This window comes from Eriocheir sinensis, chromosome 70, assembly GCF_024679095.1.
Source record: "Eriocheir sinensis breed Jianghai 21 chromosome 70, ASM2467909v1, whole genome shotgun sequence".
Taxonomy (NCBI): domain Eukaryota; kingdom Metazoa; phylum Arthropoda; class Malacostraca; order Decapoda; family Varunidae; genus Eriocheir; species Eriocheir sinensis.
In genome coordinates, this window is record NC_066578.1 from 6,390,979 (window position 1) to 6,416,754 (window position 25,776).

Consider the following 25,776-nt stretch of genomic DNA (forward strand, 5'->3'; position numbering starts at 1 on the left):
ACTTGCAAAGAATATCCTCAAAGATAAAAGCCACGTCCAGCCCGAACTATTAGGTAGGAGGCTTCGTGGTGCAGTGGTTAGCACACTCGTCTCACAACCAAGAGAGCCCGGGTTCGATTCCCCGGCGGAGTGGAAAAATTTGGGTGGCTTTTCCGATACCCTACGCCCCTGCCCACCCAGCAGTGAATGGGTACCAGGTATTAATCGGGGGTTGTGTCCCGTCTCCTGGGATTTGTTCCCTTCTCCTATAATTCCTTCCCCTTCTGTCTCCCTCCGGCAAATGACCTCAGATGTTGCGCCGACTAAACGAAACTTTCCAAACTTCCAAACAATTAAGTTGTAAAGCAAAATGCAGTTGAAAACCCATGAGGCAAATGCGTGAACCGTATTAAAAAACAAATTGTGTGTGTGCTGAAATGTTAGTCTCCATAACAACGACATATGGAAATAAGTATTGCCACGTTATCTATCGGCCGTAATTATTAATACCAGAGGACGCGGGTTCGCGCCCCTCCAGCCTCCACAAGCTTGGATTTTTCAGTCACCGTCGAGTGAAGACCACCTATCAACCCGGACTCTAGATTCTCTCTTAAAAGCAAGGATCAAAGATGAGCTCTGGAGCGCAGCATTTACCAAGGAAAATAGCACCACTATAAAATACTTCCCTGCGCCATAACAGACTGTGGCCGACCATCAGGCCCCACCAGGAAAGTCTATCGGCGCCACAGGTAGAAACGTAAGAAAAATAATGAAGGAGAGAGAGACAGACAGAGACACAGACAGAGACAGAGACGGATGGGTGGGATGAGCGGTGCAGGAAAACACAGGATGTAGCCGTTTTATGATATATTTCCTCTAACGTTAAAACATTTTTCCTCGGGATGACGAAGACCGTCGGAGCGCGCCATGAGCCAAGCACAAGAACATCGCCGCCGCCGTCTGTAAGTGATGAAAACAGTCTGAAGCTCAGGCTATGATGTTAATTTTCACATCCTCTTGAACTTTGGAATGGGTTTGGCATGGAGAGGGCAGCTGCGTGGAGGCTTGCTCGTCAGGGGTGAAGGCGGCGAGTGAGTGAAGCGACGCGCCCCCTGCTACATGCTCCCCTTTAGTTAGTTAACCCGGTAGCTGCGGGGATCCTGTTTCTTAATGGTCCCTCTAAGCGAGAAAAATGAGAAAAAATCGTCACTCACGCAAACCATTTCATAATATATATCAACGCATTTGTGATCAGTTTATGTATCATCTATTTTTGGGGGGTTTATATCATGGCAGAAATTTGGCCCGTCGCTGCTACCGGGTTAATCGTAACGTGTGACAAGGTGTGTCTGGTCCTACAGTGTGAAACATTTACCTTGACGAACTTTTCCTTTTTCTGTATTCTTGAGACTTGGGAAGGAAATCAAATTATTGCAGAATAATAAAATGACTAGGGTGTTAATTATCAAGGTTTAAATATTTTTCTGACAATGTGAGTTTTAAAAGCTTCATCATAATCAGTGGCTGATGGATCGGTTTTCTTTACTCTGTCTTAACCTGGTAGCAGCGGGGATCATGTTTCTTAATGGTCCCTCTAAGCGAGAAAAATGAGAAAAAATCATCACTCACACAAACCATTTCATAATATATATCAAAGCATTTGTGATCAGTTTATGTATCATCTATTTTGGGGGGTTTATATCATGGCACAAATTTGGCCCGTCGCTGCTACATGGTAAAGCCACAAATTTGGCCCGTTGCTGCTACATGGTAAAGCCACAAATTTGGCCCGTTGCTGCTACATGGTAAAGCCACAAATTTGGCCCGTTGCTGCTACCGGGTTAAGACAAAAGCCATTACCTCGGGCAAGTAAATAATCAGTTCCAGGGAATTAATATATAATCTCAAAGTGTGGTATAAAAGCTTCATTCTAGCAGATGTCTACATATGGTGTACAAAGCATTGTAGGTAAACAGTCATTGTTCCAGGAAACGATTTTTAGAGGCATATCCAGGTCGAGTAAGAGGCAACATGTCGTCCAGAAGAGGTGTTCCTAAGGGTAGCGAAGATGGTGCGAGTCATGGTGATCCTGTCTTGGTGAGATGCATGAAGGGGGATTCTTTTAGGGTGTTCCCGAGCGTCTGGTGGGCGGCACTGACCAGCACCACCAGGCCCAGGCCGCCGCCACTGAAGGGAGGGGAGATTGCGGTGAAGGTCTGCTGGGGGCTGTTCCCTTGGTCGTTGGCAGTGCCGGGGTCAGCCTCAGCTGTCGGCTCCGCCTCACACTAGCGGCGACCGATGAACTTGCCGCCGTAGCCACCATAACCGCCATAACCACCGTAGCCGCCATAGCCGCCGTAGCCCAGGCCGCCGAAGCCGCCAATGAAGGGAGGAATGAAGGCGTTGAAGCTCTGCTGATGGTGGTTCTTGTGGGCCGAGACAAAGCCACCAATACCAGCCTTCGGCTCCGCCTCACGCTTCCTGCGACCGTATCCGTAGCCCAGGCCACCCAGGCCACCCAGGCCACCTCCAAACCCGCCCAGGCCGTAGCCCAAGCCACCTCCCAGGCCATACCCAAAGCCACCTCTAAGGCCGAACCCGAACCCCTGGGAGTAGCCAAGACCCCCGCCGAAGCCGAGGCCGATGCCGGGGTCAGCCTTGGGGTCAGCTTTGGGGTCAGCCTTGGGGTCAGCCTTGGGGTCAGCCTTGGGGGCAGCCTTCGCGGACGCCAGACCCGCGAGCACCGCCGCCACCGCTGCCAGGACAGTCTGGAAAAGAATATAATGAACAAGGGAGATCACAGGGAGCCAAGCACACGCGTGCATCCTCGAGCCTCTTAGGCTCTGCACTGTTCGGCGCCTCCAGATACTCAGGAACACAAGATTCAGCTGCTCGTCAACTCACCAGAGCCTTCATTGTTGTTCAAGTTGCGACACTCCGGAGAGACGTGGCGGTGTGGTCAGCAGGAGGCCCTCGGGCTCTTTATATTCTGCAGAATTTTAGTGCAAGGACTGAACGGCCTTCACGATTTTTTTTTTTTTCCTGTTCTCCGCCAGGCATTTCAGCAAGTGTCCTCGGCGAGGCTCCGAGGACACTCCTGCAAGGGCGTGGCCTGCGGCGGGGAATGCGATGGGAAGTTCTTTACATCCGAATCCTGTTGCTGTTGTTGTTGTTGTTGGTGGTGGTGGTGGTGGTGGTGGTGAGGTTTCTGAGGAGACAACGATTAGGCAGATTTAGGATCCGAATACAAAATAGCAACTACATCTTAAAATTTCTAATCAAAGCGGAAATGAGAGGCAACACTCGTCCGTGTTTCCATGTGGCCAACACGGTGGGAAATATCGAGGAGGAACACTTTTTCCTTTTCTTGTGTTTCAGTGGCCAGGGAAGGACACCAAGTTGTTATTTTTCAATCTTATCATTATTAGATTATTTACAAACAAGGCCTCTCCTCCCGAAATTGACCTCTCTTTCGGCCACCTCTTTAGATTCTTTTTGTGAGCAGCGAGTAGCGGGCTTTTTTTATTATTGTTGTCTTTTTTTGTGCCCTTGAGCTGTCTCCTTTGTTGTAAAAAAAAAAAAAAAGTTAAATGGTTTTCTTTACAATACATATATGAAAAGCTAAATCCTAATCAGTATCAGGTTGAAGTTTTGCTCCTCCGCTGATCACGTCACAAGCGGCTCCATTTTAACAGATCACTTTTCGCTGGCGCCAAACACTTAATTCAAGACCCATAGTGGCACGGACATAACGATTGCTGCCCTACAGTGTACCATGAAAAGGCAAAGTGCTTCATCTCACACACACACACACACACACACACACACACACACACACACACACGCACAGAGAGGCAGTCAAGAAGGAAATGGAAGTGTCTGAACAGCTAATTTTCCAAGTACTAACATCATATTTTCGGGATGGTTTGTCTTCAGAGCTTAATCACACCACTTAACTCTTGTAGCTCTTTCGTTTTTCCTCAACTAACTGCCTAAATGGCAAATATGTCTTTGTTCTTTATTACAACAAAGGAGGGAGCTCAATTAAAAAAAAAAGCTCGCTATGCCTTGCCTCCGCAGTGCAGTGGTTGGCGTTCCTGACTACGAATCTGCGAGCCTTGGTTCGAATCCCGGCCTGGACAGTCGGCGTGCATCCTTCCTTTCGGGCTGGTCAATAAATGGGTACCTGCATGGGGAGACTTGTGGAGGGTAAACTATGGTAACCCGAATGTCACACTGGCGCTGGGTTGAGTTCATGGGTCCCCTCTACTGCATGCACAAAGGACCAATGAGACGGAGATGAACACAGACGCCGGGCAGCTATAGCGTCTGCTCCCAACTTTACCTCTTCCTTTATATCGCTGCTTCCAACAAGCGACAACCGAGAGAGCCCGGGTTCGATTCCCGGGCGGAGTGGAAAAATTTGGCCGGCTTTTCCGATACCCTACGCCCCTGTCCACCCAGCAGTGAATGGGTACCAGGTATTAATCGGGGGTTGTGTCCCGTCTCCTGGGGTCTGTTCCCTTCTGCTATAATTCCTTCCCCTTCTGTCTCTCTCCGGCATATGACCACTGATGTTGCGCCGACTAAACGAAACTTTCCAACTTTCCCCACAAGCGAACCGGAGATGCGCATCCAAACTCGAAATTCAAAATCGGATATATAGATACGCCGTAGTTGCTTAGCCTCAATACGGCAAGGAATTTGTAGGCAGCGTAATCAAGCCCCTAAACGAATACTACTCCTAGGTATCCGTTTTGTGATGCTTTGCCTGCAACTTTTTTTTTACAGCAGAGGAGTCAGTTCAAGGGCATAAAAAAAGGTAATAAATGTTAAAAAAAAGCCCGCTACTCACTGCTCCTAAAAAGAGTTAGAGGAGTGGCCGAAGGATAGGTCAATTTCTATGTACACTAAAGTGGCCCATTAGTCCCTCCCCCTCCCTCACACTTCCTCCAAGGTAACATACTCTTAACTCCCACCTCCTTACATTCATACAATCAGCTCCCACAGCTATAGAGGATAGGGCAGGGCTTCCGGAGCAGGATAATGTATGGTGACAGCATAGTATACGGGAGAGCGTTATCCATGCTTCGTTTGTTTGTGTGTGTGTCTCTCAGAGGTGTCAGGTCAGCATGTAACCAGATCAACTCTTATCTCGATCGGTCAGTGTATTATGAATCCCCAACCATGTTTTTTTACTCCTCATGTAGACGATTAACATCAGTCGTGCATAGAAAACATTCCTAAAACATTCCTATCAGTTACGAGTTGACCGAGGTACGAGTTGACCGAGGTACGAGTTGACCGAGGTACGAGTTGACCGAGGTACGAGTTGACCGAGGTACGAGTTGACCGAGGTACGAGTTGACCGAGGTACGAGTTGACTTGGTTGTGCGTTGACCTGTAGCCCTCTGAGGTATGCGACTTTGCTCCTTGGGTATAAGTAAGTCCCCGCTTCATAGAAAGACTTTATGGTATCAATAAGAGTTATAAAACTACAAAAGCTATACAAAACCTAGTCGTCAACAAGATGCCATTTTATCAAGTGGAGGTAAGAGGCTACACTCAGCCCAGGAAGCCAACCACCTACTCGCTAAGTGGCAGGTGACCTCATGGAGTAGTCATGCTGAGCCTCTTGGTGAGTTGCATCAAATGTGGGTCTTCGGGGTTTCCTCCGCGACAGCCGGCGGTGGTCAGCGTCGTCTCGGGTGCCTGGTGGGGGACACTAACCGATGTAGCCTTAGCGGCCGTAGCCCAAGCCGCCGTAGCCGCCGTAGCCCAGGCCGCCATAGCCGCCGTAGCCCAGGCCGCCAATGAAGGGAGGAATGAAGGCGTTGAAGCTCTGCTGGTGACTGTTGGTGTGGGCCGAGACGTAGGTGGGGTCAGCCTCAGCCGTCGGCTCCGCCTCACGCTTCTTGCGGCCGTACCCGAGGCCGCCTCCCAGCCCGTAGCCGCCGTAGCCGCCGTAGCCGCCATAGCCACCGTAGCCCCCGTAGCCCCCGATGCCCAGGCCGCCGCCAATGAAGGGAGGAATGAAGGCGTTGAAGCTCTGCTGGTGGTGGTTCTTGTGGGCCGAAACAAGGACGGGGTCAGCCTCAGCCGTGGGCTCCGCCTCACGCTTCCTGCGGCCGTACCCGAGGCCGCCTCCCAGCCCGTAGCCGCCGAAGCCGCCAATGAAGGGAGGAATGAAGGCGTTGAAGCTTTGCTGGTGGTGGTTCTTGTGGGCCGAAACAAGGACGGGGTCAGCCTCAGCCGTGGGCTCCGCCTCACGCTTCCTGCGGCCGTACCCGAGGCCGCCTCCCAGCCCGTAGCCGCCGTAGCCCCCGTAGCCCCCATAGCCGCCGTAGCCCAGGCCGCCGAAGCCGCCAATGAAGGGAGGAATGAAGGCGTTGAAGCTTTGCTGGTGGTGGTTCTTGTGGGCCGAAACAAGGACGGGGTCAGCCTCAGCCGTGGGCTCCGCCTCACGCTTCCTGCGGCCGTACCCGAGGCCGCCTCCCAGCCCGTAGCCGCCGTAGCCGCCGTAGCCCCCGTAGCCCCCATAGCCGCCGTAGCCCAGGCCGCCGAAGCCGCCAATGAAGGGAGGAATGAAGGCGGTGAAGCTCTGCTGGTGATGGTTCTTGTGGGCCGAGACCAGGCCGGGGTCAGCCTCAGCCGTCGGACCCGGCGAGGGCCTGGCCTCAGGCTCTGCCGCCGCCAGGCACGCCAGCACCACCGCCACCACCGCCAAGGCACTCTGGAAGGAAGGATCGAAATAGACATCACTTACAGTTAAAATGAAAGATAAAATGAAGACAAGATATTGCCCCCCAGTACCTAGAGATTGCCATGCACTCAACGCCTTCACTGCCGCAAAACTGTGCTGCTTAGCTTACCTGAGCACTCATTGCTGCCGTGTGTTGCTCAGCGGAGAGTGGTGTCAGTGAGGGGGCCGCGGTACTTTATATCTTGTTGGCTTAGTGGGCGACCTTCATTATTTTTCCCCTCGTGATAACCAGGGACGAAGCTGACTGCCGAGCGCCCTTGGAACTCCTTCGGGGCCATGGTCGGATTCTGCGCGCGGGGGGAAACACAGCTATATATTAATGACGTATAAATGACCACTTTCTGTAACTTGTTCCCGCATCCATAAATTTGCCGGAGTGAAGTCGTTTACGCTATTTGAAACGTAAAGGTTAGTGTTCGAATATAAAGGTCTTTGCATCTTTTATCTCGTATAATGGAAGTGTCATTTAAGGAAGGGGAGTAAGTCTTTCCAAAACATCCCTTCGGCAGACTAATAAACAACGCAGAATAAAGTAATGTTAGCTATTCGTGTGCTGTAGATAGTAATGGGAGTCTTTTTCTTTCTTTACCCAAACATTGACTTAACACGAAAAAAGATGAACAAAAAACGGAGGCTCTACAGTTTTGTTTTGTTCTTCTTTCCTGTTCTGTTATTTGTGTAGAACATGATGGGGGTCTTGTTCTTTCTTTCCTCCAACAGTGACTTCACACGGAAATGATGAACATAAAACTGAGGCCCTTTTTACGTGCTTTACAGTTTTGCTTTCCTTAATAACTGTCGGCGGCAGGAAGGAGTGAAGGCCGCGCGTGGTCAGTGGGGCTGGCACGGGACGCAGGGTACGGAGACTAGGGGCTGGTCGGGGTGGACAGGCAGGCTACCGGGGATGTACTACGGTTCTGAAATGTCTGCTCGATTGGCGACATACAAAGAGCTGAGTCGTGGGTGACGAGCGGGTCGTGGCTCACAAACAATATGGTAATCTTCCCTACCGGCCTCTTGCAGACTCCTTACGTTCTTCTGTTGTATCAGTGTATTTCCGGCAAAAAAGTACGGTTTTGATTTCATTCCCATCTGACTCTGTACCTAAATCGCGCGTGTCATACCTCACAAACTAACATAATCCTTTTCTGGTTATTGTCAGTATATTTCCCGCCAACGAGTAATGATGTAGTAGTAGTAGTAGTAGTAGTAGTAGTAGTAGTAGTAGTGTTGATCATCCTTAAGTATCTAATTTTACCTATACCGCTTGAATCGTAATTTACTAACCACGTAACCCACTTCGAATTACTCTCAGTGTTTTTCCATGCAGGCAAAAAGTACTGGCATATCTTCATTGCAATCTCCTAAACCGTACGAGTCGTGGCTCACAAACAAACCACGTCATCCTGTTCTAATTATTCTTTGTGTATTTCCCTGCAAAAAGTACTGGCATATCTTCATTGCAATCTCCTAAACCGTACGAGTCGTAGCTCACAAACAAACCACGTAATCCTGTTCTAATTATCCTTTGTGTATTTCCCTGCAAAAAGTACTGGCATATCTTCATTGCAATCTCCTAAACCGTACGAGTCGAAGCTCACAAACAAACCATGTCATCTTATTCTAATTATCCTTTGTGTATTTCCCTGCAAAAACTATTGAAATCCATACATATTCATCTAAATTTACCTTACCCAACCTAACCTAACCTAACCTTAAACTGGGCCGCTTGTAGAACAGGTAAACAGGTAAATGCCTCTGGGACACATTTCTAGAGATTGAAATTCGGCTTCGTTTTCTCTCTCAGTCATAAGTGTTTTGCTTCGTCACTTCCTGGAGAGAAAATCAATCCAGCTACTTGTGCTGAATCCTGGTAGAGAATGTTGTTGTTGTTGTTGCTGTTGTTGAGAGAGAGAGAGAGAGAGAGAGAGAGAGAGAGTGTATGGGTGTTGCGTGGATCCATGCACACACACATATCTAGTTGTTTTCAGCATCACAACGAAGTAACATTAAAGGCACCAAATTTCGTAGTGTTTCAGGAATACACGTGCAGAAAATCGTGCCTGAAGGAGAACAATGAAGCCTTGAAGGACGAATAATAACTTCGTTCCGGCGACGTGCATCATTCTAGTCACGGCACCAAACGACCCGCAGGAGTATTAGCCTAATGGTGTGTAATAGTCACCCCGCGTCCGGCCCCTGAGGCTACACCCTTAAATATTATGTTATCACCCGGCGTGGTCAGCAGGCCCGCCCGCTCCATCAGGGCAGACCACCCGCCTCAGGAGACGCTCTTCATCACTGGCGGCGCAGGACATCTGTCACGAAGCTCCTGTTAGACTATTAATTTAAATAGTACTGTAACACATACGACAAAAATCAACGACTGTTTTGTTTCGCTTTGCCAAAAGTCGGCCACTTGTCTGAGGCAGCAGCGAGGAGCGCCAAGGCCGAGGCCGCCACCCTCCCTCCCTCCCTCCGCCGCGGCCGCAGGAATAGCATCGGCGAGCACCGAACATAATGGCTCATGTCCGTCGCGTCGCATTACACCCGACTCGTGACGATTGGTGAAGGCCGAGGCGCCCAAGAGGAAGTTTATGAACGCTGAGGTATGTCAGCACAGAGAAAGAAACCAAAACCAAATATTAAGGCGACATCAGGAGCCGCCCGTCCTTCGCCTCCACGCGGCGCAGCCCTGAGTCCGGCCCTGGCCTTGGGGGGCGGCGCGGCGCGGCCCCGCGAGCGTTACCGCATCACACCTGCGATAGGTTGCATCTCACGGCGCAGCACGCAGAGTCTGGCCCTGGCCTTGCCAAGGGCGGCACAGATCTCAATGATTACATTACCAAAGACTGTATTTTGTAGTAATGTGTGTGTGTGCGTGTGTTTGTTATCAGTCAGTTGTCCGAAGTATTCATATCATTTACCGCTTCAAGAACTTCCCTCTGGGTGAGTATAGTATTTGTTTCATTTAAGGACCATTGTTGAGTGAACACACACACACACACACACACACACACACACACACACAAACCACTCCGTAGCGGAACTGGTTAGAGCGCTGCTCCGCCAAGCTTCACGGTCTGACAAGGCGGCGGTTCGAGCCCGCTCAGGCCGGATTCTTTCCGTTGACTAGGAATGGTTACTATCCCCCTTTGAGCAAAGGGGATGTGGTGTGTGGTGTGTGAGGTCCTGGCAGTATCCATAGATCGACGATAAAGAGCACTTGCTCATGTCGGGAGAGTACCTGCTGGCGATTACGAGTCCAACACGTGATCAGGCCGTCGTGAATTACACACACACACACACACACACACACACACACACACACACACACACAACTCTAAACTCTCGCCTCACAACCGAGAGGTCCCGCAGAGATCCGTCACTTCTTAGCTCCGATCTCAGTCGAGGAGGGTACATGGAGTCTATCGCATGGTCAGGTCATGGTGAATTGCACACACCACTACCAGCCGTTAGGTGAAGTTAGACGTACCCTGTAGCTGCGCGTTACCTCGGTGCTCAGTTCCGTCACATTGGTACTTAAAGCCGTTAGGAGCGTCTGAATAATAACTGACGTAAAAAAAAAATTGGCAGTTGCCCGCGTTCCTGCCCGTCCCTTCATTGCACAGCCATTCGTATATATCTCCTCAGAGGAAAGATACGAAGCCATCGACACAAACATCGTTGACTCGTAGCCGGGAAAGACTCTCCGCTGTCCTTTTAATTCCTACTGTATCGCTAGCCTTTTCTTTTTTTTTACAACAAAGGAGACAGCTCAAGGGCACAAAAAAAAACAGTAAACAATAATAAAAAAAAAAAGCCCGCTACTCGCTGCTTACATCTTCATGGGTAATAAAGCAGTACCGGCCCTTCCTATACGCTCACTACGCTCAGTGCTTAGGGCTACTGATCACTGGGGAGCCTCAGGATGTGTAAAAAAAAAAGAAGAAAGAAAGAAAGAAAAAGAAAATCGGGCTTGTCGAGACGTTGTTTTATTACTCCTCCGTGAAAAATAAGTTCTATAAGCAATAATATTAAACAAATCCAGGCAAAAATCGCATATTTATTTACGTACATTGCTTAATACAGGGATATGAGTTGTGGGGGTGATACTGAGGAAAAAACGTGAACAAAGAGGCGAGGTTGGGGGGTGGGGTGGGGTGGGGCGCTCCAAACGAAACCAGCTTAGGGCCGCAGAAAGGTTAGACCCATTGGTGCAAGAAACAGATACATCGACACAAGCTTCATTTACTCGCAGCAGGCAAACACAGGGACACCGCCTCGCCCACCGTGACGCGGCGGGACTCACGATCGAGGAGGGAGGGAGAGTTCACGCCTGGGTCCACTCACGGCCTTGAGGCGCCACTGCTTCGCGCTACATTACCTGCAAGTCGCCACGCGGGAAGGAGGAGGAGGAGGGGGTGGAGGTTGCAAATATGGGCGAGGCAGGTGGGTGCGCAGGGGAGAACTGGGGTGGAAGTGGAGGGAGGAGGCGTGGGTGGAGACAGATGGGTGTACAGAGCAGTTGGGTTGGAGGGGGTGGTACTGGCGGGGGTAGGCTTAGGTGGGGCGGATGGGTGTGACAGGGGAAGGCACAGGAATGGGTGTGGAATGTGGGTGGTCATAGTAGAGGGGATGGAAGTGGGGGAGAAGGCGTAGGTGGGTGTGGAGGGAGTGGGTGGGGCGAGAGGGTGTTCACAGGAAGGAAACTAGGACAGGGAAAGAGAAGCGAGGCGTGCGTAAGAAGGTTGGGTGTGGCAGCAGGACACACCTTGAGAGGGACAGGCGTTACCCTCGTGATTAATAACTTCCACTGGTAACCGCTGGTACGTTCTGGAGCCGACCGAGGGAGCCTGAACACACCCTCTTTGACGTGAGTTGTACATTTTTTTAAGTTGAATGTCACTGTACCGACGCTTAGCTAATGTGACAAAGAATGCACGAACCCCACCCATCCGCACATAAGAACATAAGAGATAAAGGAATCCAGAAACACATATGAGTAGCCTTATAAAAGAAGGATCAGATGTAGAGGAATAAGGAACCAGGAGAGAGGACCAAGAGGAGGAGGACCTAAGAAGCGATACAAAGCGTTAGGTGAAAAGAAAAAGGAGACCAACATTGAATTATAAAATGAGGAGCGATCAGATTAGTTAGCACAGGAAGAGAAAGATTTATGAGTTACATTCTAAAACATTTTGTCCCCAGAAAATAAACATCCAGATCAGCATATAGCAAGATAGCAAGATATATATAGACATTTAAGCTCATATATAACTAAAATTAGCGTGTCGTTCTATTAAAAGGATGAGGAAATGATGAAGTTGATAATGTCGATGATTTGAACAAGATTGGAGTATGTGCCTAGTGATGGTGTGAAAATAAAAAAAGAAGAAATATCAGGAAAGAAAAATGTTAGTAAAATAGAAAGAATTTAGAAAGTGGCAACGAAACTACCAAGCTTGAGAAACATTACTTTATTATTATTATTATTATTATTATTATTATTATTATTATTTTTAGTAGTAGTTGTAGTAGTAGTAGTAGTAGTAGTAGTAGTAGTAGTAGTAGTAGTATCATTACTATTATTATTATTATTATTATTATTATTATTATTATTATTATTATTATTATTATTATTATTATTATTATTATTATTATTATTATTATTATTATTATTATTATTATTATTATTATTATCATGTCATAAACTACTACGTAACATAAGCCAGAAATAGTAGTTTATCAAGTTGCGTTTTAATTTCAAGAATAATTTCAGCTTGAATCATCTATCTTATCGAGGCCATTGGGGAAAGCTGTTTCATAATATCGCTCGAGCACCTCTTTTTCCACAATTTCTTAACATGAATCCTTTTATATTTAGCGTCCTATATAGTAATATTGTCCTAGGTCATCCATGTTTTTCATTTCTATCTCATTCACTGCCCTGTTTTAACCGTCCTCTCCCAAATAGGCGAACCGAATCTTTCCAATATCTCTCCATCCTCAAAATATAAGGAGCCTGAAAAATCGACATGAATCCTTTTATATTTAGCGTCCCATAGTAACATTGTCCCAGGTCATCCGTGTTTTTCATTTCTATCTCTTTCCCTGCCCTGTACACCGCCACCAAAGCCTTATCTTAATTCTCTCTCCCAAGTCGGCGAACCCAATCTTTCCAATCTCTCTCCATCCTCAAAAGGAGACTGGAAAAATGTCTATATATTTAGTTGTTTGAGACTGGAAAAATGTCTATATATTTAGTTGTTTGAGACTGGAAAAATGTCTATATATTTAGTTGTTTAAGACTGGAAAAATGTCTATATATTTAGTTGTTTAAGACTGGAAAAATGTCTATATATTTAGTTGTTTGAGACTGGAAAAATGTCTATATATTTAGTTGTTTGAGACTGGAGAAATGTCTATATTTAGTTGTTTGAGACTGGTAAAATGGCTATATATTTTGTTTTTTTAGACTGGGAAAATGTCTATATATTTAGTTGTTTGAGACTGGAAAATGTCTATATATTTAGTTGTTTGAGACTGGGAAAATGTCTATATATTTAGTTGTTTGAGACTGGGAAAATGTCTATATATTTAGTTGTTTGAGACTGGGAAAATGTCTATATATTTAGTTGTTTGAGACTGGGAAAATGTCTATATATTTAGTTGTTTGAGACTGGGAAAATGTCTATATATTTAGTTGTTTGAGACTGGGAAAATGTCTATATATTTAGTTGTTTGAGACTGGGAAATGTCTATATATTTAGTTGTTTGAGACTGGAAAAATGTCTATAGTATATTTAGTTGTTTGAGACTGGAAAAATGTCTATATATTTAGTTGTTTGAGACTGGAAAAATGTCTATATATTTAGTTGTTTGAGACTGGGAAAATGTCTATATATTTAGTTGTTTGAGACTGGGAAAATGTCTATATATTTAGTTGTTTGAGACTGGGAAAATGTCTATATATTTAGTTGTTTGAGACTGGGAAAATGTCTATATATTTAGTTGTTTGAGACTGGAAAAATGTCTATATATTTAGTTGTTTGAGACTGGGAAAATGTCTATATATTTAGTTGTTTGAGACTGGAAAAATGTCTATATATTTAGTTGTTTGAGACTGGAAAAATGTCTATATATTTAGTTGTTTAAGACTGGAAAAATGTCTATATATTTAGTTGTTTGAGACTGGAAAAATGTCTATATATTTAGTTGTTTGAGACTGGAAAAATGTCTATAGTATATTTAGTTGTTTGAGACTGGGAAAATGTCTATATATTTAGTTGTTTGAGACTGGGAAAATGTCTATATATTTAGTTGTTTGAGACTGGGAAAATGTCTATATATTTAGTTGTTTGAGACTGGGAAAATGTCTATAGTATATTTAGTTGTTTGAGACTGGGAAAATGTCTATAGTATATTTAGTTGTTTGAGACTGGGAAAATGTCTATATATTTAGTTGTTTGAAACTGGAAAAATGTCTATATATTTACTTATTTGAGACTGGGAAAATGTCAATATATTTATCTATATCTATCTATCTATCTATTCATCTAATTGTATATATTTGCGTATACATAACCTGAATAAATATTAAAGTGAGGTCGGCTCAGCATCTCCGGTTTAGTGCTCAGCAGCCGTCGTGTTCGTCATGGTGGTCAGATTGTCGTACTCAGCACACTGAACATCCTAATTTCTGACTCAAATCTATAAACCCAACACACGAACACGACCTTCATTTATAGATATTATTAAAACCCTTGATTATTGATATTTTCCACGAGTTTGAGGCATAATCCACCGCTCTTAAGGGTGATCCAGTTACCGTATTACATGTACAGTCATCGCACACCAGGACGGCTGATGCAAGAGTGGTCTGCCGGGTGCCAGCGTGAGCCCTGCGTAACCGAGTGCCGCCGTGTGCCTTGTGTCCTGCGTCGCCACGAGAGTTGCTTCATATTTGTGACTCCAGGAGCATAGTGAGCCATGGCGCAGCAGCTGGCCAGCCTCTTCACGCGGGTGGGGCAGCTCGGGTTCGGCGTGGCGGTGGTGGGCGGCGTGCTCAACTCCGCCCTCTACAATGGTGGGGATGGGCGTTACTTAACCTTACTTTACTCTGCCCGTGGTGTTGTTTTTAATACCATTGATTGTGACACCCTTATGCTTACGCCCTAATGCCTCTTCTAGTCTACCACCCATGCTCCCCAGTCCCTCCCACTCTCATATAGGGGGCTTCGTGGTGCAGTGGTTAGCACACTCGCCTCACAATCCAGAGAGCCCGGGTTCGATTCCCGGGCGAAGTGGAAATATTTGGGGGTCTTTTCCTATACCCTACGCCCCTGTCCACCCAGCAGTGAATGGGTACCAGGTATTAATCGGGGGTTGTGTCCCGTCTCCTGGGGTATGTTCCCTTCTCCTGTAATTCCTTCCCCTTCTGTCTCTCCGGCATATGACCACAGATGTTGCGCCGACTAAACGAAACTTTCCAACTTTTACCATTGTCATCTCCTCCCTCCTCCCTTCCTTCCTGTTGTTTGCGTAGTCAATGTTTGCTTTTGAGACTCTAAAATCTATGAATGCCAGTTAATCTATATATGAATGTGGCATGCTCTCCAGTGGTTGTTCCTGTTTGTTCTGATCCTAAGTACATTTTGGAGTAGAATAGAGTTTTCTCATTGGGTTGTTTCTTCTTGTTCCAGTGGATGCCGGTCACCGAGCCGTCATTTTCGACAGATTCGTGGGCGTGAAGCAGGTAGTGATTGGCGAGGGAACACACTTCTTCATTCCGTGGGTCCAGAAGCCGATCTTATTTGATGCCAGGACGCGCCCCAGAAACGTTCCAGTGGTTACCGGCAGCAAAGGTGTGTGATCTCGGATGTGTCAAGATTACACACTCCCTTATATGTATGTTAGTAAATCTTTAACCCGTCCGCTGCAGTTGGCACGGATTTCGCCTTCACTGGTAGCCTGGTAACATACACTCCCAGGTCTTTCTCTGCCTCTGTGGTGGATAGTGGAGTGTTTTCCATGTGGTATTGGTGTGCTGGATATCCCTTCACTGGTAGCCTGGTAACATATACTCCCAGGTCTTTCTCTGCCTCTGTGGTGGATAGTGGAGTGTTTCCCATGTGGTATTGGTGTGCTGGATATCCCTTCACTGGTAGCCTGGTAACATATACTCCCAGGTCTTTCTCTGCCTCTGTGGTGGATAGTTGAGTGTTTTCCATGTGGTATTGGTATGCTGGATATCCCTTCCCAAGGTGCATAACTTTACATTTTTCTTCCATTCCTGTACCTTGGTGATGTCTTCTTGTAGGAAATCTGCAGTCAAGGGTTAAAAGCTCTTAAGTAGAGAAAATAAGTATTAATGAGATATGCATGCAGAACGGGTATCTGGCAGCAGCAGGGTTGATGATGTACCTTGTTTCAGATCTACAGACTGTCAACATCACACTCAGAGTCCTGTTCAGACCCATCAGTGACTCCCTACCCAGAATTTACACCACTCTGGGCCCTGATTATGAAGACAGAGTTTTGCCTTCCATCACAAATGAAGTCTTGAAGGCTGTTGTGGTGAGTGTTGGCATTTGTTTGTTTACCCCATCCCAGTTAATCTGTGATATTCATTCTTTGTTGTTTATAGTCTATCTTCTCCCTTTCTCGGGGTCGTACTTTCAATGATCCTCCTCCATCTTGCTCGGCCCAGTGCTAATCCTCCCATTTCAAACATTTCCAAGTCTTGTTGCACTGTTCCCCTCCATGTTTTCCTTGCCTCTCCAACTTGTCTACTTCCAGGTACCTCCATTTCCTCTACCATCCTCAGCACTCCACTCTCTGTCTCTCTTTTACATGTCTTTCTCCGTTTCACTCTCCTCTGTATCTCTTTCAAGCCACTTCCTAATCTGTGGTACTCATTAGTAACTGCATATGAAAGAAGGTAATTGTAACAACATTTTTTGGTTTCCAGGCCAGGTATGATGCTGGAGAACTCATCACTCAGCGAGAAAAGGTTTCGCGCAATGTCTCGGAGCAACTCACTGAGCGCTCGGCCCAGTTTGGAATAATCTTAGATGACATTTCCATTGTAAGTATGTGGCAATGTTCAGACAAGCCGAAAGAGTACTGGTCTTTACTTATTCTAACCTGTGCCAGTGGGCTTTTTCATATCATCTTTTTTACTCCTTGAGCTTCCTTCTATACTGTAAAATAAAAAGATGTTGGCACTAATTTTGTTATTTATAGGTATAGTACTCATAATTCATTGTTTACCTTCAATAAATCATGTGTTTTATTTCTTTGACCATTCCAGACTCACCTGACCTTTGGCAAAGAGTTCACCCAAGCTGTTGAGTTGAAGCAGGTGGCTCAGCAGGAGGCAGAGAGGGCAAAGTTCCTGGTCGAAAAGGTTTGTGCAACTGTGTTTGAAATATTAGTGTTTACTCATTGAACAGTCAGGTCTTGATTCCTCTCTCTGTGCTGGGAAAATTCTGCACTGTTAGTAAAGATGTACTGACAAGTTATTTCATGTAGTAGTTATAGTTATTTTATCTTGCCTTTGGTTTGCGGATAAACTCACGTCATCAGATTTACATGAACGTCAGAATTTACTTAAAGGAGAGGAATTGCTATTTTGAAGATAAATTTGGTATTTCTAAAACATTGCAAATAGTTACTCCACATTCTTATTGTCATCAGCATTACATCTTATGCACCTATTTATTATATCCTTATTTGCTGCTATTCTTTGCATCAATATTAAGGTCAGCAAAAAATCATTAACTTTTTACTCTCCCAGGCTGAACAAGAGAAGAAAGCTGCCGTCATCAGTGCGGACGGTGACGCCTCTGCCGCCACACTGATGGCCAAGGCGTTTGGTGATGCTGGTGAGGGTCTGGTGGAGCTGAGGAGGATTGAGGCATCAGAGGACATTGCCTACAGGTGAGTCTTTGGGTCACACAGGATAATATATGACCACAGTAGCTGCAGCTCCTTGGCTACATACCCCAATCAGTCAGTCCCCCTCTTAATTACCCCTTAGCTACACCACTGCCCCATAAAGTAGAAAGTGTAATATTTAACTGAAAAAGAATCGTGTTTAATTTATTTATTGTTCTATACTTGTAGTTTCAGTAAGTCTGGAATAACCATGAGCTACTTATACACACCTTTCAAATATTTGTATCCCAGACCTTAATATTGCTTACACTAACAATACTGTCAATGATATATATAGGTTAGTCTTAACTTGCACTGAACCTCAATACATGCATATTGCTTTTCATTCCTTAGTTTTTATATATACATGTTCCTTTCCTAATTCTTTCACACCATATTCCATCATCTTCCAGTCTTCCTCATATGCTTTCCCAACTGATGTAGATTCTTCTCATATCTTTTCCTCTCTTCCCTGTACACACCATATCACATGTCAAGTCCTTTATTTAATTTGAAACGTTCACTCTACATCTCTAAAAAATACTGATTCCTTTTTTCTTTCTTTCTTTACAGGTTGGCAAAGAACCGCAATGTGGTTTATCTCCCTAATAATCAGAGTACCCTCCTGTCCTTGCCTCAGTAAGACACCTTCCGGACTCCAGAGATAGGTATTGATGGAACTGGTGACTGGCCGGCCTGTGTGAAGGACTTGTCATGGAGAAAGACCACCATATAGTTTTTTGTTCGTGTAGTTTTATGAGAAGGTTCAGAAAGCAGAACCACTCATGAAAATGTCACATCGTTCTGACCATTATAGTTAGATGACATCCTTGAAAGTCTTGTGTTGTAAAGGCTTTAATCCAGTTTACATATAGATGCTTTGCTTGCCATTATATTCTTCAGTAATTTTTAATGTATTGTAAATAGTTGACTTGTTAATTAAATTGCTATATACTTACATCAGGAAGTGAGCAAGACAACAGATAATGTTTCATGTATAAAGGAAGCTTATAAATGTATTGCAGTTATGGGTTTTGTAAAGAAAATTGGACTTGAATGTTCGTTTTCTTTATCCCCTGTGAGAAATTTCTTCACTGTCAGGATATTGATGTTTATAGAAGGTGAGCATAAATGTACTGAATCATTGAAGCTTTACAGTTACATTTATCTATAACCCCTTGACTGTGGATTTCCTACAAGAAGACCACCAAGCTACAGGAATGGAACAAAAAGTGGCTGCTACAATTCAATGAAGAAAAATGTTAAGTCATGTACCTTGGGAGGGGATATCCAGCACACCAATACCACATGGGAAACACTCCACTATCCACCACAGGCAGAGAAAGACCTGGGACTATATGTTACCAGGCTACCAGTAAAAGCTAAATCCATGACGATCGCAGCGGACAGGTTAAAGAAACAATGCATTTTACTCGATATCTTTAACTGACTTTGTTATGTAGACGTATATTGTGCATAGATTTGTTAGTTTCAAGTCGATCTACCTTCCAAAAAGAATAATAGACAGCAAGAGATGATTGATCCAAGACAGCACTGTACCACTTGTCAGGTCTATGATATTTCCTTAGGAGTTTCCAGGACAGTAAGTCATCACTGGTCACATGCTCTCCCTTTTTTCGCTTTTGGAGTTGGTCTATTTTTTTCTTGGTCCTCAGAACAGCAAGTCTCTTACACGAGGAAAGAAATGCAAATACTATCAGTTTACCTCTGCGCTGTTATGGGCTGGGGCTGACCATCCCCCTACCCCACCCATAGGCAGAAAAAAATAACTGCAAATACCCAAAGCTGTGTATTTCTTTTTACCAAACCTGTGCTAAGGAGAGAAATATGGACATACTCGACGTACTAAAATCCCCCGCCTAGCGTCCAAGGAGACTAAAGATCACTGCAACACTATATACTATTTGCCATGGAATGCCCTCTCATTGGGTTTATAGATTTGAGTCAGAAAGAAGTGTGCTCGTAGCCCCTGAGTCCGCCGTGTAAACATTGCGGCGGCGCCCGTGTGTTGTGTCCCCGGCGGCGAGCGTGGCCCGGCCTGACACACTGAAGGGAGGAAACACCCCCGACCTGACCAGCCCCTTAGTCACTGAAGGAGAAGAAGGTGCTCACGGCCACCCCAGCAGGACATTGAGGCGCGTCACTGCATCACTACATCTACAGGCCGTGGTTCCATGGCCTGCCCGGACCCCTGAAACACTGCAGAAGAACCCCGGCCACCGGCGATACGTAACCTGGTGCTGCAGGGCCCGGAGCACCTGCCGCCAGGAGGCCACGAGTCCCTGCCAGCAGGTGACCCTTGCTGCGGGAGGCTGCCACTTAGTGTCTGCTAGAGGGGGCACGGAGGTGAGTCTCGCCTCAGAGTTTGTCGTATTTCATTGTTTGACTTCATAATTACACCCACTCTAAGATATTAAACAAGACCTCCAAACCCATGCACCGCCACTCCACTTTTTCATGAACTATCAGCCTTGCATTCACTTACAGCAAGGGTGGCAATTTGTGGCCAACAGGCCAATTTTGGCACCCCAGACTAAAATTTTTAGAACACATCATCAAGGAATTTTACTGGTCTATATTTTGTTTTTGTTCACTGAGGTTTTTGGCACTTATTTATATTTATTTGTTTTTTATTACATATCTCGTACTCTTCATCTTTCTTTCTAGCCATTGGCAAATTGGGGAGTGTTTTGTCGGGGTACATTGCCCCTCTCCCTTGTTGAGAGGTGTACAGGGAGGCACCTATGCCATGTAATAATGCACCAACTTGAGAAGCTCAATCTTGCCTCTGCTTCTCACTTATGAAGACGTCCTTCAGTGGCTTTGCACAATTTCTTTTGTGGTGTTTCCTCAGTCCATTGTTTGTATAAGGTGCTTAAATCTTCAGAAATGAAAGATTAAAAAAATATTTATAGAGGAATATTTGAGGAATCATAATAATAAGTTTTTATTCTAGGTAGGTAAGGGAAAATGAGCAAAGCAGGCGCCAAGGCGCGGACGCTGAAGAAGGCGGTGGAGAAGGTGGTGCACGGCAACCTCATCAGGACCAACATTCCCGCCGGCATGGCCATCGCCGGCCCGCCCCTCGGGCCCATGCTGGGCCAGGTGAGTTGAGGGGGGGGGCATTACTCTATACTGATGTGTTGCTTTATAGCTAGTGAAGCCAACCACTGAGCAAACACTGCACCAATAAGTAGTAATTAACAGTTTTATGATTTATGTATTTCATTTTTATATTATACAGGCCACCTTAGAACTCTCAAAATTTAAACTTTGAATTGTCTATATTTTAAATTTCTTTATTACTGTTATTGAAAATACTCTTCATGCCAGTTTTAAGAAAAGAGCAGTTTGAGTCAATCTTTCTGGAAAGAATATTATGAAGGCAACAATTAAGGCAATTTACATTGTTTTAACCACTTGCCAATAGTAAAAGGAAACTTGTCATGAACAGCATTTAGATGCATGTGACCCAAGAGATACACTACTCAGACTAACGCCTCCCGTATGGGAAAGGAAAAACATATTTGTGGTCATAATGAAGTAATGATGATGTCCCTTTTGTGTCCACAGCGTGGCCTTAACATTGCAGCGTTTTGCAAGGACTTCAATGCTCGAACTTCACACTATATTGAGGGCGTCCCGCTGCCCTGCAGGATAAACGTCAAGTCAGACCGCTCCTATGAACTTGTCATCCACAACCCACCGTCCACATTCTTCCTCAAGCAGGCAGCCGGGATACAGAGAGGAGCCATGTCTCCAGGCAAGTTTGTTGTGCTTGGATCATAGAGAATGACCACAATTTCAGTATAGGGATTATTATTATACCATATTACAATTGTGCCTTGTCTTGTGTAATTAACTGCATTGTATGGCAGTAGTGAAAGCCACATGTGTATCATTGTTTATTTTTTTGCTGTACTGTGGGCATAAAGGAAAGGTGACCCCGCTCATACTCGGGATGGCTGGAGTTTTACTCAGAAGGCCTGCGTTCAATCCCTGGCACTCAGTGGCATTACATTATGGGATTTTTTCACTGCACTATTGCAGTTTCTCTGATGTATAGTATTTTACAATGTATGTGCCTAATGGCTTGATTAACAGCATCTCCAGCTGCCATGAGTGTGAGTGGAATCATCTTTTTTTTCATGCCAAAGTGCAGGGCTGGGGCAGCAGAAGTGGCCTCTGGCGCACTGACCTTAAATTAGCCCATCCGTGGCTCAGTTGGTTTGCTGCCCTGACTTCCACTCAGAAGGCCCGGGTCCAAGCCCTTGCACTCAGAGGTGCTGCATTAGGGAAATTTTCTGATTAAACAATTTTTTTTTGTCTGCTTGGGGTTCATTTTATAAAGTTACAAATAATATATATTGATATGCACATGAAAATGTGTATATGTGTTATAGTTGAATTTCTTGCCTAAGGAATTTAGGGGGTTAACTTTGGAAAATCATCCACTATACTACTGTATTTGCTTTCATTTATGAAATTAAATTGAATCTCGTCTCAAGCAAGCCCATTGATATATCAGTTAAAAACAAAAGCAGTGAATAATACCATTAGAGCAGATTGTGGCCTCACAGGCCAGGGACCTCTGCCTGTCCAGGAGACAGTTGAATTATGTCTGTCTGATCCTCTTACCTTACAATATCCCTGTTTTGGCCCTTCCACTGTATGCATACTTAATGTATTAATTTCAGGGAATGCATTTTAATCCCATATTATTCAATGCTTTGAATCCATTTTTGATTTCACCTCATATATTCATTGTTTTCCAGGTAGAGAAATTTCTGGCAAGTTAACCTTGAAGCACATCTATGAAATAGCCAAGATAAAGCAGCAGGACCCGCCCCTAGTGCTCACACCGCTCAAACAGATCTGTGAATTGGTCATCGGTGCTGCTCACTCGTGTGGGATTGAGGTGAGCTGAAGGAGCTTCTGAGTTTTTGTCTAGAGTTCTAGTTTGTATATCTAGACACAGACTTATTCACAGAGTCCGACAGTTAGTGCCGCGGTTATTCACAGAGTCCAACAGATAGTGCCACAGTTATTCACAGAGTCCAACAGTTAGTGCCACGGTTATTCACAGAGTCCAACAGTTAGTGCCACAGTTATTCACAGAGTCCGACAGATGGTGCCACAACTGCAGTAAAGTCTATCCTTATCCTATGCAAGAATTTTTTTGCAGTACATTAATGTGTTCTGATACATTAGTCAGGGACCAGTTTAGCCAGGCTCTAGACTTTGGAAATGATATATTCAACACAGTTTTCAGGGGAAGGGAGGCCCATTGTCAAAATAAAGGGGCTATTACACTTGGCAAATTTTCCGTGAATCTTCAGTCAAACCACGATTTCCGCTAGTGTGGTTCTCATTTGTTTCTTCTTATTGCTGCTGCTGATAATGGTGAGTAATACCGTCGTCCTTCAGTGAAATCTACCGTAGCTTTGGAAGATCGTGGACACGTCAGAAAACCACGGAAATATCAGTACCACGCCAGCGGAAATCGTGGTTTGACTGAAGATCCACGGAAAATTTGCCCAATGTAATAGCCCCTTAATCTGTCCCCAAGCCTAGTGATGATGGTCAGGAGCTGAGGAGAAGCATTATCCAAGAATTAAGTGATAATGTTGTGATATCAGACCACAGACACAGGAACAGACTACTCATCTGCTTATTCCAGTTGTAGATTTTTCTGCTTATAAGTGATGATAGGAAGAAGGATTAAAGGAAGACATTTTGGGTAATTACATATTTACTAACATATACTTGACACATTTCCAAGTTACGGAGAACTGGTGACAGGGTACATAAAAGTTTAGCACAATATGTAGCAAAAAAAATTTGATCACAAAGCCAAGTTTTCAATATTTTCAAGGCACTTACAGAGGGAACATACTTTTGTTCAGCCTAAGGACATGCACTTATCACTATCATGTATTTTGACAGGTGTAGCTAATGGGGAGGGTGGCCAAAATACAAACTGGGGAGGGGTGGGAGACTCCTTTATGTGCCTGGGGGGCTATGTGTCTGTGGGGTATGTCAAACATTCTGTGGGGATACATCCTGTGGAGTCCTGTGGCTGAGAGAGAGAGAGAAGAGAGAGAGAGAGATTAATTAGTTTTTTTATAGTTGTATAATCACTGTTTACCCCAATGATGCATACATAATCTGCCTATGTTGTGTAACAGTTAAGCTAAGTAAAGAACAGATTTTTTTCTGGGCATACATTAAGTATTGGGTTGGGGAGAGCCAAGACACCAGCAGGTAATCCACAGCCTCTGAACCAGTCCGCTGCGATTGGCACAGATTTCGCCTTCACTGGTGGCCTGGTAACATATACTCCCAGGTCCTCTGTCTCTGTGGTGGATAGTGGAGTGTTTCCCATGTGGTGTTGGTATGGTGGATATCCCCTCCCAAGGTGCATGATTTTACATTTTTCTTCATTGACTTGTAGCAGCCACTTTTTGCTCCATTCCTGTAGCTTGATGTCTTCTTGTAGGAAATCCACAGTCAAGGGGTTAACTGACCCACCCAGGAAAGAAGGCCTGCCAGGGATCCAGCTGCAGTGAATATCCTAGATGTAGTCAGTCTCAGCCTTCATCAGAGTCCTCTGTGACGACATTTGGTAGAGCTGTTGATGTCCCGGGGTGTTGTGCATATATTTGGTCATTCTTGCAAGTGTCCTCAACTTTGATATCTGTGCTTCATCAAGATGGGTCAGCTTCCCCTCCAATCTTGGCAGAAGTGTAGAGTTGGCTGGTCAGCTGTCCACCTTCACGGCAGTAGTCATCTTTGTCTTGGGCTGCTTCCAACATTCCCTCAGTATCAGCTCCAGCCAAAGTCATCGGGTCTCCTCCTGTTGGGGATTGGCAATACTTAATTCTATGTCCAAACTTTCTTTACAATTACATAGGGCCCCAAACACCTGGCTTGCAGTAGCTACAGGAACCCCCATTATTCAACATTTACCTGTTTAGTCCCATCCATATACCTCCCCACCCTTTTCCATTGCTTCTACATCTGGCCAGGTGACACATACTTTCTGGCACACTAACCTGTCTTTCATATGCCAAGGTGACCCACTACCAGCCTGGTCCATCTCCATCACTTCCTCCTTGTACTTGCATGGAACCACCACCTGCTGCTAGTCTTGGCATATCCTCCTGCAACTGTATCATCTCTCGCTGGCCCACAGTTAGCTGCCTGGGCCCGTGTCCCTTGTGCGCTGCCTTGGGTACCATCTGTAAGCCACCTGCCGTGGGCCTGCACTCCCCACCACCAACCTCCAGCTCCACCTGATGCTCCTCCACCCTGCTTCCCAACATCTTGCCTTGTCCATCCACCATCTCATCACTGCTTCCCAACACCTGCTCATTCTTGTTACTGTGGGAAAAATCTGCAAAAAGCTCACCAAACAAAATCTCCACATCCTCCTCGTCCCTTTGTCTCCTCACCACTGCTCTCATCACTACACCAGCCCCGGTCTAGTGCGGTCTCCCATCACTACACCAGCCCCGGTCTAGTGCTGCCTCCACTCTAGACAACCCTCCCGGTGCATCGCTTCCACTCTCATTCATTGTCATTCAGTTCTCGTCCATATTGATATTCTCTTAAACTCTATAAAAATCTTCTCGGGCAAGCATTCCCAATCTGTATCCTTCATTTATTTAACCCTTCACAATGTGCAGGATTATGCCGACTTGTCATTCATACATCTTGGTTTGTATATTACTGTACTTTAAATTAACTGCAGACTTTGGATTTTCATGCAGTCCTGCTTTCTTTATTTCAGATTGTCAAGGATTTAGATCCCAAGGAATACGGAGAATTCCTTGAAGAGCGCAAGTCAGTGATTGAGGAGCAGCTGAGAGAACTACAGGAGAAGAAGGAGGCAAAGCTGCTGAGGAAATAATTATATGCTTGATATTGCCTTGCATATTGTACTTTGTATATAGAATCCCTTACTACTGTGTAGTAGTAAACTGCTGGAAGGTAGAATTTTGTTTAAAGTTTACAGTAAAAGTGAAATGTTTAGTGGCATTCTTATTGTAAGCCTTTAAGCATCATGCCTC

At 45.3% G+C, this 25,776-nt stretch overlaps 4 protein-coding genes across 5 annotated transcripts; 2 read left to right on the forward strand and 2 right to left on the reverse strand.

Moving 5' to 3' along the window:
* Positions 1–1,860: 1,860 nt before the first annotated feature.
* Positions 1,861–2,999, reverse strand: LOC126988794 (cuticle protein 64-like). Its single transcript, XM_050847205.1, has 2 exons — positions 2,884–2,999; positions 1,861–2,747 (listed from the first exon to the last, which is right to left on the reverse strand). Exons 1-2 carry the CDS (start codon positions 2,893–2,895, stop codon positions 2,265–2,267), a joined length of 495 nt encoding a protein of 164 aa, XP_050703162.1. The 5' UTR covers positions 2,896–2,999; the 3' UTR covers positions 1,861–2,264.
* Positions 3,000–5,434: 2,435 nt separating this feature from the next.
* On the reverse strand, positions 5,435–7,000 carry LOC126988789 (shematrin-like protein 2). The gene is made up of 2 exons (XM_050847196.1): positions 6,852–7,000; positions 5,435–6,712 (listed from the first exon to the last, which is right to left on the reverse strand). The coding sequence occupies exons 1-2, from the start codon at positions 6,861–6,863 to the stop codon at positions 5,720–5,722; spliced, it is 1,005 nt and encodes a 334-aa protein (XP_050703153.1). The 5' UTR covers positions 6,864–7,000; the 3' UTR covers positions 5,435–5,719.
* A 7,596-nt stretch (positions 7,001–14,596) lies between these two features.
* Positions 14,597–18,740, forward strand: LOC126988798 (prohibitin 1-like). Its single transcript, XM_050847217.1, has 7 exons — positions 14,597–14,831; positions 15,448–15,609; positions 16,179–16,321; positions 16,716–16,832; positions 17,058–17,153; positions 17,544–17,686; positions 18,257–18,740. The coding sequence occupies exons 1-7, from the start codon at positions 14,735–14,737 to the stop codon at positions 18,324–18,326; spliced, it is 828 nt and encodes a 275-aa protein (XP_050703174.1). The 5' UTR covers positions 14,597–14,734; the 3' UTR covers positions 18,327–18,740.
* Positions 18,741–19,662: 922 nt separating this feature from the next.
* Positions 19,663–25,738, forward strand: LOC126988799 (39S ribosomal protein L11, mitochondrial-like). Of its 2 annotated transcripts, none has more exons than XM_050847218.1 (5): positions 19,663–20,050; positions 20,661–20,809; positions 21,278–21,471; positions 22,484–22,622; positions 25,497–25,738. In XM_050847218.1, the coding sequence occupies exons 2-5, from the start codon at positions 20,675–20,677 to the stop codon at positions 25,614–25,616; spliced, it is 588 nt and encodes a 195-aa protein (XP_050703175.1). In that variant the 5' UTR covers positions 19,663–20,050; positions 20,661–20,674; the 3' UTR covers positions 25,617–25,738. The 2 variants fall into 2 exon arrangements, with proteins under 2 accessions (XP_050703175.1, XP_050703176.1); XM_050847219.1 differs by having other exon boundaries at positions 20,665–20,809.
* Positions 25,739–25,776: the final 38 nt, after the last annotated feature.